The sequence below is a fragment of the Lichenostomus cassidix genome, chromosome 1Ab (genome assembly GCF_008360975.1).
Source record: "Lichenostomus cassidix isolate B80296 chromosome 1Ab, HeHo_3.0, whole genome shotgun sequence".
Taxonomy (NCBI): Eukaryota; Metazoa; Chordata; class Aves; order Passeriformes; family Meliphagidae; genus Lichenostomus; species Lichenostomus cassidix.
This window is the reverse complement of record NC_139481.1, coordinates 1,607,200-1,620,647: the sequence shown is the minus strand read 5'-3', so window position 1 is coordinate 1,620,647 and position 13,448 is coordinate 1,607,200. Positions and strand designations below refer to the sequence as shown.

The window sequence follows — 13,448 nt, the reverse complement described above, 5'->3', positions numbered from 1 at the left end:
GGCTGTAATCATGTTATTTTTGGTGAATTTGGCCCTCAGTGTTTCCCTTCTGCTGCACCTCAGACACTCTCAGTGAAAAGCAGAACATTGTTCTTTCTCTGTGGCTGAGGAACTGAATGTGTTTTTCAGTCTGAAGGTATTTCATTCCCAGAGACATTAATATATTTCTTGCTGGATGGCAGGCATGAGAAGAGGAGAGGAATAATGTTCTTTATGGTCTTCATGGGGCTGATCCTTCTGCTGAGGGTCGATTTTCCAGAGGCATTGTTCCATTTAAAAGTGTATTTTTAAGCATTCCTCTGAGTAAAAGAAGAAGAATGATCTCACATTGAAGGCACAGAGCAGGGACCCAGAATACTCTTCTTAAGTAAGAGTTTCAAATGTCCCACATGATCCTGGGCATTGGTTCTCTGGCCTGTTAAAGAAGAAAAAGAATTTGCTTACCTCACTCTTTGTCAACCTACTCAAACCTGTAGATAAAAGGTGCAAAATATGGTTGTATTACATAAACATGAGCATTAACATTACACCTATTTTACAAGTCCTGTGTAAAAAAGCACTTCTGAAAGATGTTTCTTAAACTAATAAAGCCTGTAGAAAGGGTATTATAAAGTATATTACACATAAAATGGAGCTGTTAAAAAATAGACTGACTAAAAGTACAAACTCAATGTACCAGCTCAAACATTTCTGCAGAGATCTATCAGGCAAATTTGAGCTGAACTCTTGGTACAGGAAGTATAAAGAAAGAATCTTATTTGCATGTAATGATGGCATGAATTCAAAAAGGGCATTTTTCTCCTCTCTCTGATATCTAGCTCAGGACCTGTGCTGATTGATCTGTTCTGTCTGATGTGTCCTGTAACCAGATCAACTACAGTACCTCACACTGAAGGAACATTCCTGGAACTTATCTCCCTTCATGCACTCAAGATGAACCTTTTAATTAGAGTTTCTTCCTTTGCAGTAGCTGGAAGATGAATCAGTTGTATCTAGCATGTCAGGCTCCTTTCTTAATTTTTTTTTTTTTTTGCTGTCTTGCTGATTAAGTGAGAGGATTTGGATCTTTAAAATAGCAAAATCCTATCACTGTTTTTTGCAGAAGGGACTGTGAAGCATCTGAGGAGAGTATTGTGGGACTGTTGTAGGTTTACCAGCACTGGTGGTTTTACAGAGAGATGAGATCCATGTCTGCCAGGGTGAGCCCTGGGTGAGGAGCACTGCCTGGAAGGAAGGAAGGAAGGGCAAGGAACCTCAAACTTTCAGCTTCATCTTATTTTAATGGTGCTTAGTTTTTAGCTCTAGTTATGACAGAGACAAATGCCCCATGGGTTGTATTTTGCATTAAAATGGGTTGTATTAAAGGACAAAAAATGCTTCTTGCAGCAGAGGAAGATGAGGAAGAGCCTGAGATGCCTGTTGGCCCTCGACCTCGCCCAATGTCTGAGCTGCACCTCAAGGAAAAGGCTGTGCCCATGCCTGATGCCAGTGCTTTCTTCATCTTCAGTCCTAACAACAGGTACCTGAGAGATTGCTTAGCTGGAAGAAGGAGGTGAACAGCAGATATCCCTTTGATATTGGGCCCCAAAAGCTACGAGGTGCAGAGCTCCCTTTCACCAGGTCATACCAGAGGCTTCCTTTGACCAACTCTCCTTTAAGGCATGAAATCCTCATGAAACCACAGCTGTAGGGAGTGCCTTGGAAATATTCATTGGGAGCTCATGGCTGATTGAAGACACAAGCCATGAAAGCTCCAGAAATAAGGGACTCAGAGGCAAGTCAGTAATTGGAGTTCCCCAACATATTCAGGTCCAAATTGCAGGAGAGCCATCGTGCAATCAATCAAGTGGGAGGTAGCAGCTTCCTGTCCTAGGGGCTGCTGAAAATCCACTCCCAGCAGGGAGTTCATGTGTCTCTGCTCATTGCTGCACATCAGGAATGAGCATGAAAGAGGAAATGAGAGGAGGAGGAGAGTCCATAGCTCTGAGGGGAGTCTAGGGAGAACAATTCTTCTCTCCCGCTTTTCCCAAGGGTTCTGCAGTGCAGCTTCACCTTGTCACAGCTCCTTTCCAGAGCAGAGGTGCAATGGCAGTGCTGTGGGTGGAGGGCTGTTGGGACACAGGTGAGTTTACCTTTCCAAGGGTGCAGCAATGGTCTGTGCAGCACCAAGTACTCCAGGATCTCCCTTAGGGACTCAACCTCCCAACACAGCCCCAGAGTGAAGCAGGGCTGCATCTGCACCCTTGAATTCAGAGTTTTTTCCCACTCCTCCTTGGGTATGTGTGACAGGGAGGGACTGGGGCTCATGGATCTAATGCTAGCTTTGCCACCCACCCCCTGTCATTTGTAGAAGAAGTAAATTAACCTCTGCAGTGATCTGTAAAATTGCTATAATAGGGACTTGGAGCCTTAACAGCCAAGAGTAGAGCTAAACAGATTAATGAAGTGCCTGTAGAATAATGCAGTGAGCTGTTGTGGGGTTTAACCCCTCACATCCTGCTACCAGCATGGGGAAGGGGGTGTGATGGTGTCCAGTAAGCAAGCTGCTGTTTGGTGGGACACTGCTCCCTCTTTACCTGCTAGTTTCCCCCTAAGAGCACCAAGTGGGCTTATTTAGCACACAGCCTGCATGGTATGATGTCTCTCAGAAGTCATTTGTCAATGCCAGCCTGCCCTATGTCCCTTTGGCCAGGTCTGCACCCTGTCAGCAAGGCAGATCCCCCATAGCTCCTGCTGAGGGACACTCCAGTCCCAGCTCAGATGGACATTGGACCCTAAATCCTGTTTCTGCTGCTTCCCTCCTAAAGCAGAGCAATCCTTGAGTTCCTGTCCTGCTGGCACAAGAGGAGGGGGGAAATGTGTTGTTTCTGAGGTCTGGCTGTTCTTTGAGAGATAAAGTCATTCCTCTCCTCTCCTCTCCTCTCTGCTGCAGGTTTCGTGTCCACTGCCATCGCATCGTTAACGACAACATTTTCACCAACCTGATCCTGTTCTTCATCCTGCTCAGCAGCATCTCCCTGGCAGCTGAGGATCCTGTGAGACACCTCTCCTTCAGGAACCAAGTATGCTTCCCATCCTCCTCCCCTCGCTGGGGATTTCCAGTGTGCTGCAAGCAGACCATGAGCTGAAGCCAGGAAAGGCAGAAAAGGCTGCAGCAGAGGCTTTGGGAGTGCCTGTGTTCCATGGTTTCTGCCTTTTGTAGGCTGTGTGTGAAATCATTAGGTTTTGCAGGAAACATGAGTCAGTGCACAACGTGGCCTCCAGTTCACTTCAGAAGTGTGTGTAGGGAAAGGGAGAGCAGGAGGCTGAAGCAAAATTATTGTTCCCTGGGATTAAAGCATTAGGAGTGAGCTGTAGAAACATTGACTGGGATACAGATAATTCAATTCTGAGGGATTTTCAGGTTCCCTTTGGAACATTTGTTCTCCTGCCACACGCAGTCTTTTGAACTAAAAAGCCCAGGGCCTGATTTTCATTTCATTCCATTCACCCTGGTGTAAATCAGGAGTAACATTCTCGAGTTTGGTGCAGTCACTCCGGGGGAAATTGATGTCATCAAGGTTAGAATCAGACTGTTTGAACACAAGCTGCAAAGCTATCATTAAATTTGAGATAACCCTCAAAAAATACGCTGTGCTCCTCTCCTCACCTGCTGGGGGGAGAAGAGGGAAGCATTCAGAACTGAGATACATTCTCACCCTCTTTGCTGATCATTCCTATTTGCCTTTTGAAATGTTCATTGCTCCCTTAGCTTTGCCAGTGGTTGTTTCCATTAGTCTGGGGTCTTTGCAGAAAACAGAAGAGCCAACAGACATATGCAAGACCTCTGATTTCTGGTGTCTGCATTGGCTTTTTGGTGCCTTGATGCCTGAAGAGTTTGCTGCTAGGATTAAAGAGTGGGATGGTTTTTTCTTGTTTAGTAATAAAACCTTGGTTTAATGTTCCCTGAAATATCCTGGCCTGAGCATGCATTTGAACACATATGTGCATGCAGAGAAGGTGTTAATGGAAGTTTATTCCTGAGCATATCTCAGAGTGGTTTTGCATTTTGTCCTGAAGGAGGATGCTAAATAAATAATACAGGCAAGCCTGTGCCACCAAGAGCCCACTTGTGCACAAGTGAGTGTGCCCACCATGCAGGGATAGCTGAATTCCAGTGGGAATTAGTGCTGCAGCATGTCAGCTGGCAGATGGGCTCCTGACACTCCACAGAAACTGTCCCAGAATCTGTGGGACAGAGATTTAAATGAGAGGGGAAAAAAAATAAAATAGTCAAAGCTGGTTGTCCTGGATTAAAGAGCTGAAGGTTTGAAGCAAAGCATTGTTTTGTTGATGTTGCATGAAAATCTGTGTTTAACTTTTGCAGGTACTGATGTTTATAATGTGTCATGCAAGGGGACACTGAGGAGATGGTTGTGTTCCTCTGCCTGTGCACTGAGGCAGTAGAACAGTGAGGTGATGTCCTTCCCTGTGCCCACACAGAGGCCTGGGAGGAGAAGGAAGAAAAGCTGAAATGGAGCTGAAATGAAGCTGACAGAGCTGCCTCTGCCTTCCCTCAGCAGCAGCAGTGTGCAGAGCAGGGTGCTGATGGCACAGAGTGACCCAGAGCAGCAAGGCAGGGACAGAGAGACATCAAGGGCCAGGGAGAAACTTGGACACACCATGGATCTGACCCACTGGTTATAAAATCCTGCTGTTGATAAAATTATCCAATGTCAGGACTTACCAAGCAGCAAGGCAAAAGGAGATTTCCAGTATGCAAATCAGTGTAGGTTGAAATTGAGATCTGCCCCCCTTTTTTCATTCTCCAAGCTGCAAAAATTTATAAAGCCCAAGAAAACCCTGAGAAGAGTTTGAAATTAAAAATTGGGCAGTGACCTGGAGAATTTAGAGTTGTGTGCTAGCAGTGAGTGATACATCCTCCCATTTGACATGCAGTGTCTGCCAATCCATCCAGGTTTGGATTATGCTTAAATAGTGTAATGTAAAATAATCCTGGAGTCTGCAGCAGCTGCCCCACTGCATGCCAAGCTGTAAGAATTTAGCCACCTGTAAATCTGAGTGAGAACAGGGGCACTGAGATACAATAAACACCTGTGGATGGGAGAGGGAGGTTTCCTGTGTTGTGTTTTTTACTGTTTTAGCAGTAAAGGTCTAAATTTCACAAATTACCCATTTTCTGCAGCTTCCGTATTTAACTCTGATTTAAAACTTGATTATGTTAAAACAACAGTAAACTGTGGGCATGATACTTTTGATGTTCAACATTTTTAATGTAGATAGCACTAAAGTGGCTTGGGATGTTGAAATAGATTGGAAACAAAAAGAGTTCAATTCTGATCCTATAAGCCAATGAGAAATTTCCCATTTTCTGCTATGGGATGTCAACTGATTGACAATGAAAGACATTCCTGACCCTGATGCTGCTACTTTGAATTCTCCTTTACACTTCCAGGCTCCTTGCTGCCTCCTGTGATCCACCAAGGCCACTTTTTGTGGTGTTCTCTGCCTGCTCTGGGTATCTCCATCACCAGCTCTGAGTTCCTGGGAATGAGGAGCATTTCAGCTACCATGTTATTCAGGATGCAAACAGACAGAAAGATGCAAGATCTGAGTCAGGCACCTTCAGTGAATGACCAAATCATGGTTGCAATACAAGTGCTGGGATTCTGTTCAATTGGCAGAGTCTTTGTTATTCATCCTAATCCAGTGCAATTCAGGACAGGGGGAAAAAAATAGCAAGAGTATGAATTTGCAGTTTGCTTTTCTTCCTTTGAGAGATGCATAGGACAAGATTGAATGGAAGTTAATAAGAAGGAATCTCGTGTTTTCCACTGAGAGACCAGGCATGCTTTGTATTCTCAGTCTGGAATCCTATTTGGGAAAGCCCTTGAATGTTCTTTATGAGATTTAAAAAAAAAAAAAAAAAATCCTACAGCTACCAAAACCTTATTTTGCCTCTGTAGTGCTCATGGGATTGTAACTCAGGAAAAATGTCATGTAATGTGCTTCTTGTCCTCTGTGCCAGGAAATCACTGCATTCTCCAGGACATTGTTGCAAAACCATTCCCCACAGAGTCGTCTTCATTCCCTCGTGAAAAGAACTTTTGTATTTGATTTTGAACTGTGATTTCCCATTCAAGTGACCAGCCACTGATCTGCCCTCCCCACTCCTATCCCCTTTTGTTTTTACAGATTCTCTTTTATTTTGATATAGTTTTTACTGTCATTTTCACCATTGAAATTGCTCTGAAGGTAAAGTGCCCATCTTCTCTGCCATTACTTGTTCACAAGCTTTCTAGTTTTCTGCCACTCTCTGTTGCTAACACACACTCCTGTTTGTTCCTGGGTCACGCTCAGTACCACTAACCCAATTGTGCTTATTTTTCAGATCCTAGGCAATGCAGACTATGTCTTCACTAGTATCTTTACATTAGAAATTATTCTTAAGGTAACCAATCTGAGAAATACACTTGTTTTCTTCTTTTCGTTCTTTATTTCTCTCCTTTCTTTCCTTCTTTCTTTCGTTCTTTCTCTCTCTCTCTTTTTTTTATTTATTTTTTTTTTTTAATCCCATTACTATCTCTACTCAAAGGGTTGTTTTTCTTTTGATTTTGATGTTTTGGTAGTTGCTTAAAAGAAAATCTCCTGGGAAATGTTGATATTCAAACTTGTAATTGAGGGCCTATGGCAAAACAGTGATTTTTAGGGGAATTGCAATGAAAGGATGAAATGTTGGGAAATGGAAGAGAGGACCAAGGAAAAGGCCATCCCCTCATGAATTTCTCCCTCTACCCTGGCCAGTCTTTCCAGAACAGGATTTTTCTGGCCTGCAAGAAGCTCTGAATGCACACACCTCTCACACAGGCTACACCCAAAGAAAAAGTCTGTATTCTGCAGAAACCAACCCAAAGGGTGGCTGATGACTTCAGTGAGCTCACAGGGTGCACAGCCAAGCAGCAGGCAGGGAGAACAGTGCAAAAGCTCATTTTTTGGGTGTAGAGGGAGAACCAAGAGCACAAACCCCTGAAACACCAAGGACAGTTAGCTGCCAAGGAAAATTGCTGCATCGAAACCCAACTTCCCATTTCCCATGAATGTGCAGGAGAATGCTTTAGCTTGGAAGAAAATAAAAATAGGCTGCCTTGTTCTTAACTCTAATTTTCCCAAATTGGTAGGCTAATAATTTAAATAACAGTAATTGAGCAAAGTTCTGGCTTTCTAAATGCTAGGTTCACTTGGCAGCTGTATTTTTTTTTCTCAGCAAGCCAGTTCTAAGTGCTGGCAGGCATTGCCTTAGAGTTGCTCACATTTTGCAGCTCAAGACCCTAATAACAGTATCTGTATGGAAGGCTGGCAGGCAGGGTGGCCCCTGCATGTTTCTGTAGAGAAATGTGCTTTTTTTTTTTTTTTGATGTGACTCAAAATTACCAAATGTTCTCCAGGGAGATGCAGACATGATGCAGTTTGCATCTGTGTTTACACAATAAATCTGAGCGTGCACAGATCCAATCAGATCCAAAAACCTGTCAAAAAAAAAAAAGGAAAATATCCCAACATGACATTTAAAAATGAAACAACAGTTCAAGGCACCTGTTTGGACTCACTGATTCTGTTCTGTGAGGGAAGTGGTGACACTCCTGATGGTTTCAGGGGGAGCAGAGCTTTGTCCCACTGCAGTTTCCACCAGGGGAATGTCCTGCACAGTACCTGAGCCTTGCCAAGGTCTTCCTGTTACCTTGGGTGGGTTTGGGACAACATCCCTGGATATTCTCTAAGTTCAGGTGTGAGAAGAATGCAATGACCATGGATTTAAGTCACAAATAGCTTGGTTTCACAGTGCATGTTTCTCTGCTGCCTGGCATTGGGCAGAATGTTTTGCAAAACAGTAAAATTAATGTAAATGGTAAAAAAAGAAAGAATGAATGGCCGTGTTCAAGGCTGGAGAGAAACAAGCTTCATCTGCCCTCATGTTGCTGATATAACAGCTGAATTCTGGGGAATGTTGGTAAAAGGGAACATGGAAAAAGGAAACAAAAAGGTGACTGCCAAGGTTTTTAACTGGTGTCCTAAAAGGCTGTAGCTTGTTTAATGCCCCACATGGGAGGCAAATATAGATTATAGACTCTCTGAGAGTCTCTTCTGAGATAACAAAATCTCTCCACAGGCTTGAGACAACCACAGTTTGTACAGAATTTAAACTCAGCAGAGCTTCCCCTCTTGATTTCAATGGTGTCTTTCTTTCAAGATTGCCATACAAAATCGAACCAGTAAAGGGCATCTTTACCACCTTTGTTATGGCAAGAACCCCTCCTCCTTTCCCCAGCTGAATGTGTCTATAAGTATAAATTCTAAGCCAAGACCAGAGTTTATACTTCCTCCCCTTCTAAGTTCTGTCTGACTGATGGTCAGTTCCCTGCTGTCATGGATGTTTGGTGAAGAAAATAATCTGATATAGCATGTGCCCTTCCACCCTGCCCTGAACAAAGTTGTCACAGGCTGGAAGCCACCAGCCAATGTGCCATCCTGAGCTACTGGTGGGAGCCACAAAACTCCAGTTTGACTTTCCAGTTCACACTCTCAGCTGTGAGTCTGGCTGTAGCTCATCATTGAGCTCGTGGTGTCTGCCTTGGGTTGCTTTAAACACAAACCTAGATGAGATTCAGAGGAACAAACTTAGCCTGTATTCCTGGATGGGAATGAGAATTCCTAGTGAAGGAGCATTAGCAGCTGTGGGGTTGGGGTTCCTTCAGAGCAGCTGCTTTAGATCCCTCACCATGTCAAAGGTAGGTGATGCAAATCCCCAATCCCCTCACCCTCTGACTCTGCCAGACTCCTCCAGTCCCATTCTGTAACAGAGCTCAGTCTCAGTTTCCTGTTTGCATTGTCACTTGTCCACTTCTGGAGCTGTGGCATCCTCCTCAAAGCCAGCAGGGATTAACACCCCTCCACAGGCAGGCAGGGCAGAGAGCCTCCCTTGCAAAATATGGAATTATTTCCCTCCCTCTGCCAGGGATGCTCATGATGATTACCTCCACAAAGAAATTACTCTGTTTTAGGGAATATAGCCTTGGGCTTTGTAAGGAAAACTAAAGGGAAAATGCAACTGCATCTAGAGTAAAAGTGATTTGGGATGGATAGGAAAAGGGATTTGGGATTGATCTGAACAGAAGGAGCAAGCTGAAGAGAGCAGAAATTTCTCCTGTTGCTTCAGTTCAGCTCTAAAGCATCAAATCCCTGAGAGATTCTGGTTTTCCTTCTTGGAGGGAAGAGTGATCAACTGTCCACTGCAGCTGGTCTAAGCACTGAAAAGCATTACAGAAAAGCCCATTTTATTTTATATTTTTTACTCAATTTTCCTAAAGGGGGCTTTATGTAACACAAGTGTCCTCTGTCACTGAAGAAAAAGGGAAAAGCATATGACTGCAAAGAGTAGTTTTTGCAAACAGTCATTCTGCTGCTTTGCTGATTATAAATGTTACATTCTCAGAGCACTCTAAGTGCATCTTTTCCTCACTTTCATAGTTATCTTGCTGTCTTCTTCACTCTCTTTTCTCTCCATGGGGACTCAACTTCTCCTTTGGGGTCTGGGGGTAAATTCTCTACCATATTAGAAGTAATTCCCCCTCCCCAGTGCTGCACTCTGAGCATCCCCAGGGGGGTTTGGCTGCTGAGCAGCTGCTGATGGCAAAGTGTGTTTGTGCCTCCTGCAGATGACAGCGTATGGGGCTTTCCTCCACAAGGGCTCCTTCTGCAGGAACTACTTCAACATCTTGGACCTGCTGGTGGTCAGCGTGTCTCTCATCTCCTTTGGGATCCAGTGAGTGAGATATTTCTGGATGGCTCAGTTTGGGGGTGATTGTAGGGCTGGGAGGGATGGCTCAGGCTCGTTGTCTTGTCTGGGTGTGATTTTTCTCATGGGTTTGTTGTTCATGAGGAGTTTTTCTCAGACCATTAAAATTCATCCTCAAGAGGGGAGGCAATATTTGGGAAATGCTATGCTGCTGACCTGGAGGGGGGAATCGTTCAGAAAGAGCAAATGAGAACAAGAAATTGGTGTATTGGGAATCATAACACTCAGCTTTGATTTACTGTATCCAAGTGACATATGGTTCCATCCTTGACCTCTCATAACCACTTGGAAAATGGGGGTGATAATGTTTTGCTGCTTCCTGAGATGTTGTCAGTCTTGGTCAATGGAAGATCATCAAGCACTTGAAGAGTTTTGTGACAACCTTCAGCTGTTCTGTTCCTGTCAGGCTGCTTTCCTTTGGCTCATCTGTTAATTTGCTTAATAAGTTTACAGATTTCCTTGACTGTGTGGAACTCTGTGTGCCAACTAGGAAGTTTCCTCATTAGTTTCACATCTGATAAGACACAAACTCCCAGCTGTTACCACTGCAGTTAGCAGATCACATACCTTGCACACTGAGTCAAGCAGGAGAATTTTTTAAGTCCATTGGGCTTTCAGTCAAGGTCTTAAGAATGGCACAGTGCCTGTTTTGAACTGCTATTTCTCTCTTGCAGAACTAACTAGATTCTTAGTATGTTATATATATTATATAATAATATTATAATTAATATTTATTATCATGAATATTTATTAATAATACTTGACAATATTATTGTTTAAATATTTATTAATAATATTTATTATAATTAATTTTCCAGGTCCAGTGCCATTAATGTGGTGAAGATCCTGCGTGTTCTGAGGGTCCTTAGACCACTGAGGGCCATCAACAGAGCCAAAGGACTAAAGGTTAGAAAAGTCCCAGTGCATTCTGTAAACTGTAAATTCAGGTTATTTCAGGCTACCAGGACTTTTGCAGTGGTTCAAGGAATGTTTCAGTAGGATTTTCAGCTGGATGGCCACATCACCACAGAGATGATGTGGTTTTTAGGGTTACAGATGAGCCCACAACCCTAAATATAATCTTTCTCTATTAGAAAAACCTCTTCCTATATACTGGTGGTGGCCAGCTGTTTGGGAGGTTTCAGAGAGCTGAGTTCTGGTATTTTTCTATCATTTTCTGCTTCTAAAAGTACAGTGAGGAATGAAACAAATAGCTCCCCTTTCCTGAGACATTAGTCAAGAGGTATTAGCTAAATAATTTTTCTTTTTATTATTTGTATTTTTAGTCTTGGGCTCCTCCCTTTAGCCAGAGCAGTTGAGAACAATCCTGCAAGTCACTTTTGTTCCCATCTATCTTCCCTTTTTCAGCACGTGGTCCAGTGTGTGTTTGTCGCCATCCGAACCATCGGAAACATCGTGATTGTCACCACTCTGCTGCAGTTCATGTTTGCCTGCATTGGAGTTCAGCTGTTTAAGGTAAAACCAGGGGATCCATGTATTCATCCATTGTATTGGGCTGTATTAAGGGATGGGGAGAAAAATAGCATGAAAAACCTGAGGAAAGGAAACACCAGATAATCATGGGGGTTATTCATTCACTTCTCTCTAGTCTGCTTTCATCTCTCTGCCTTTCACCACCCTCCTGACAAAAAGTATTCTGCAGCACTCATGACATACACAGAGAAGTACTTTGCAAGCAGACAAAAGCCTGTGCTCTGTGCTGCTCAGATTCAGGCAACCCTCAATCCCCAATCCATCTGCAAAAGGACATGCAAACGCAGAGGTGGATAGCCAAGCAGTAAATGCAGACACCTCCCTACATGATCTACCCTAACCCTTCTGCTCTCAGACATGGAACCTTCACTGCTCTCTCTTCCTTCCCCAGGGCAAGCTGTACAGCTGCACTGACAGCTCCAAGCAGACAGAGGCAGAGTGCAGGTGGGTCTGACCTTTCCCATCCCTCCTTTGCTGCCTGCAGCCCCGTGCTGGCAGGGCAGCTCTGCCATGCTGGGTGTCCCCTGTCCCCACAGAGGGTACTACATCACCTACAAGGACGGGGAGGTCAGCCAGCCCATGATTCAGCCCCGCAGCTGGGAGAACAGCAAGTTTGACTTCGACAACGTCCTGACTGCCATGATGGCTCTCTTCACCGTCTCCACCTTCGAGGGCTGGCCAGAGTGAGTGTTTCTTGGACCAGTGCAGCACTAGCAATGTCCTCATTCATTTCAAAAGAGAAATTTCCAGTGCAGAGCATGGTCTTTCCCTTTCTAAGTATTCAAGAAGTCTAGAGCTTTAAATACAGCAGTAGTAGCAGCAGTCATTGTAGTGTTATGTACTTTGTGAGTTCCTCAGGGCTTGCAGGAATTTCTGTTCCTGTGCTTGTACACAGTGCAAAGCACTGTCTCTAGTTCTTAGGAGATGATTTCCAGCAGTAGCAGTGATGCCAGTATTTGTTACAATTATCATGTGTATAAATGAATATAAAATGCATGTCAGGTACTTTCCAGTGTTGCCAGGTTTCAGGTCTGCCCACGGAGTCAGCAGGGCAATGTGGAGCACAGCAGTGCTGCTCTGCAGTGCTGGCAGGCTGGGGATATTCCCAGGCTGTGCTGTGTGTGCCACAGGAATTTGGGACTCCCACAGAGCCACTGGGGCAGGGTGACAGGGCCAGGGAGGGTGTCAGGGCTGACCCTGGCTGTGTCACCAGGTGATGCCAACAGCACTGTTAACAGCTGGTAACTTCTAGGATCCCCTTTTCCCACGAAACTCAGTTCCCAACAACTCTGCTGGGACTTTCCTGTCTTCTGTTAACTGAAGGGAATGATTTTGTTCAATTATGAGAACATTTCACCCCTGCACAGGTTCAAATGTGTGAAGTTAGTAAGAGCCAGGTCTTCTCTTTTGCAAGCATTTGCACTCAGATCAGTGCAAATCTGCACATCTCTGACTGAATTAATTTTGATACCAGTAGAAGAAAATCACAAAGTTAAACTTTATAACATCACCTATAAGGCCTCAAGGAATTGCAGATTTTCTCTGCATTTGGCTCCTGTTTGCTTTCAGGTTGCTGTATAGGTCCATTGATTCCCACATGGAGGATGTGGGACCCATCTATAATCACAGGGTTGAGATCTCCATCTTCTTTATTATCTACATCATCATCATTGCTTTCTTCATGATGAACATCTTCGTTGGTTTCGTCATCGTCACATTTCAGGAACAAGGAGAACAAGAGTACAAGAACTGTGAGCTGGACAAAAACCAGGTAATTCACACCACCTTGCTGGCACTGAAGGGGAAAATGCACTGACAATAAGCTTTTAATAGATAAATGCATACAGAGGAGAGCATGTGAAGCTTGCCAACAAGATAACAATGTAAGCTGGCTTTGCTGACATCTTTCAGGAGTCAGGTAGAAAAACATCTTGCTGTAAGATTTGCTCAAGGGACAACAATTACTTTAAAATGTTTGCTGTACCATTTGTTTCACTGAGATTAGATGAGCACAACAGCAGTGTGTGGCCAAAATAATTGCATATATAGAACTGTTTAACAGGCAGAATATACACATTCACCTTACGACCTAAAAGAAATC

General features: G+C 43.9%; 1 protein-coding gene across 23 annotated transcripts in view; it reads left to right on the top strand.

Moving 5' to 3' along the window:
- The window catches only part of CACNA1C (calcium voltage-gated channel subunit alpha1 C), a 357,538-nt gene that overhangs the window by 281,692 nt on the left and 62,398 nt on the right, over positions 1 to 13,448 (top strand). For all 23 annotated transcript variants that reach the window (XM_085049353.1, XM_085049355.1, XM_085049346.1 and 20 more), the window contains exons 19-27: positions 1,387 to 1,519; positions 2,933 to 3,062; positions 6,196 to 6,255; positions 9,714 to 9,820; positions 10,672 to 10,759; positions 11,222 to 11,329; positions 11,739 to 11,791; positions 11,884 to 12,030; positions 12,917 to 13,118. In XM_085049353.1, coding sequence (XP_084905479.1) covers positions 1,387 to 1,519; positions 2,933 to 3,062; positions 6,196 to 6,255; positions 9,714 to 9,820; positions 10,672 to 10,759; positions 11,222 to 11,329; positions 11,739 to 11,791; positions 11,884 to 12,030; positions 12,917 to 13,118 — 1,028 coding nt within the window. The remainder of the gene's footprint in view (positions 1 to 1,386; positions 1,520 to 2,932; positions 3,063 to 6,195; positions 6,256 to 9,713; positions 9,821 to 10,671; positions 10,760 to 11,221; positions 11,330 to 11,738; positions 11,792 to 11,883; positions 12,031 to 12,916; positions 13,119 to 13,448) is intronic.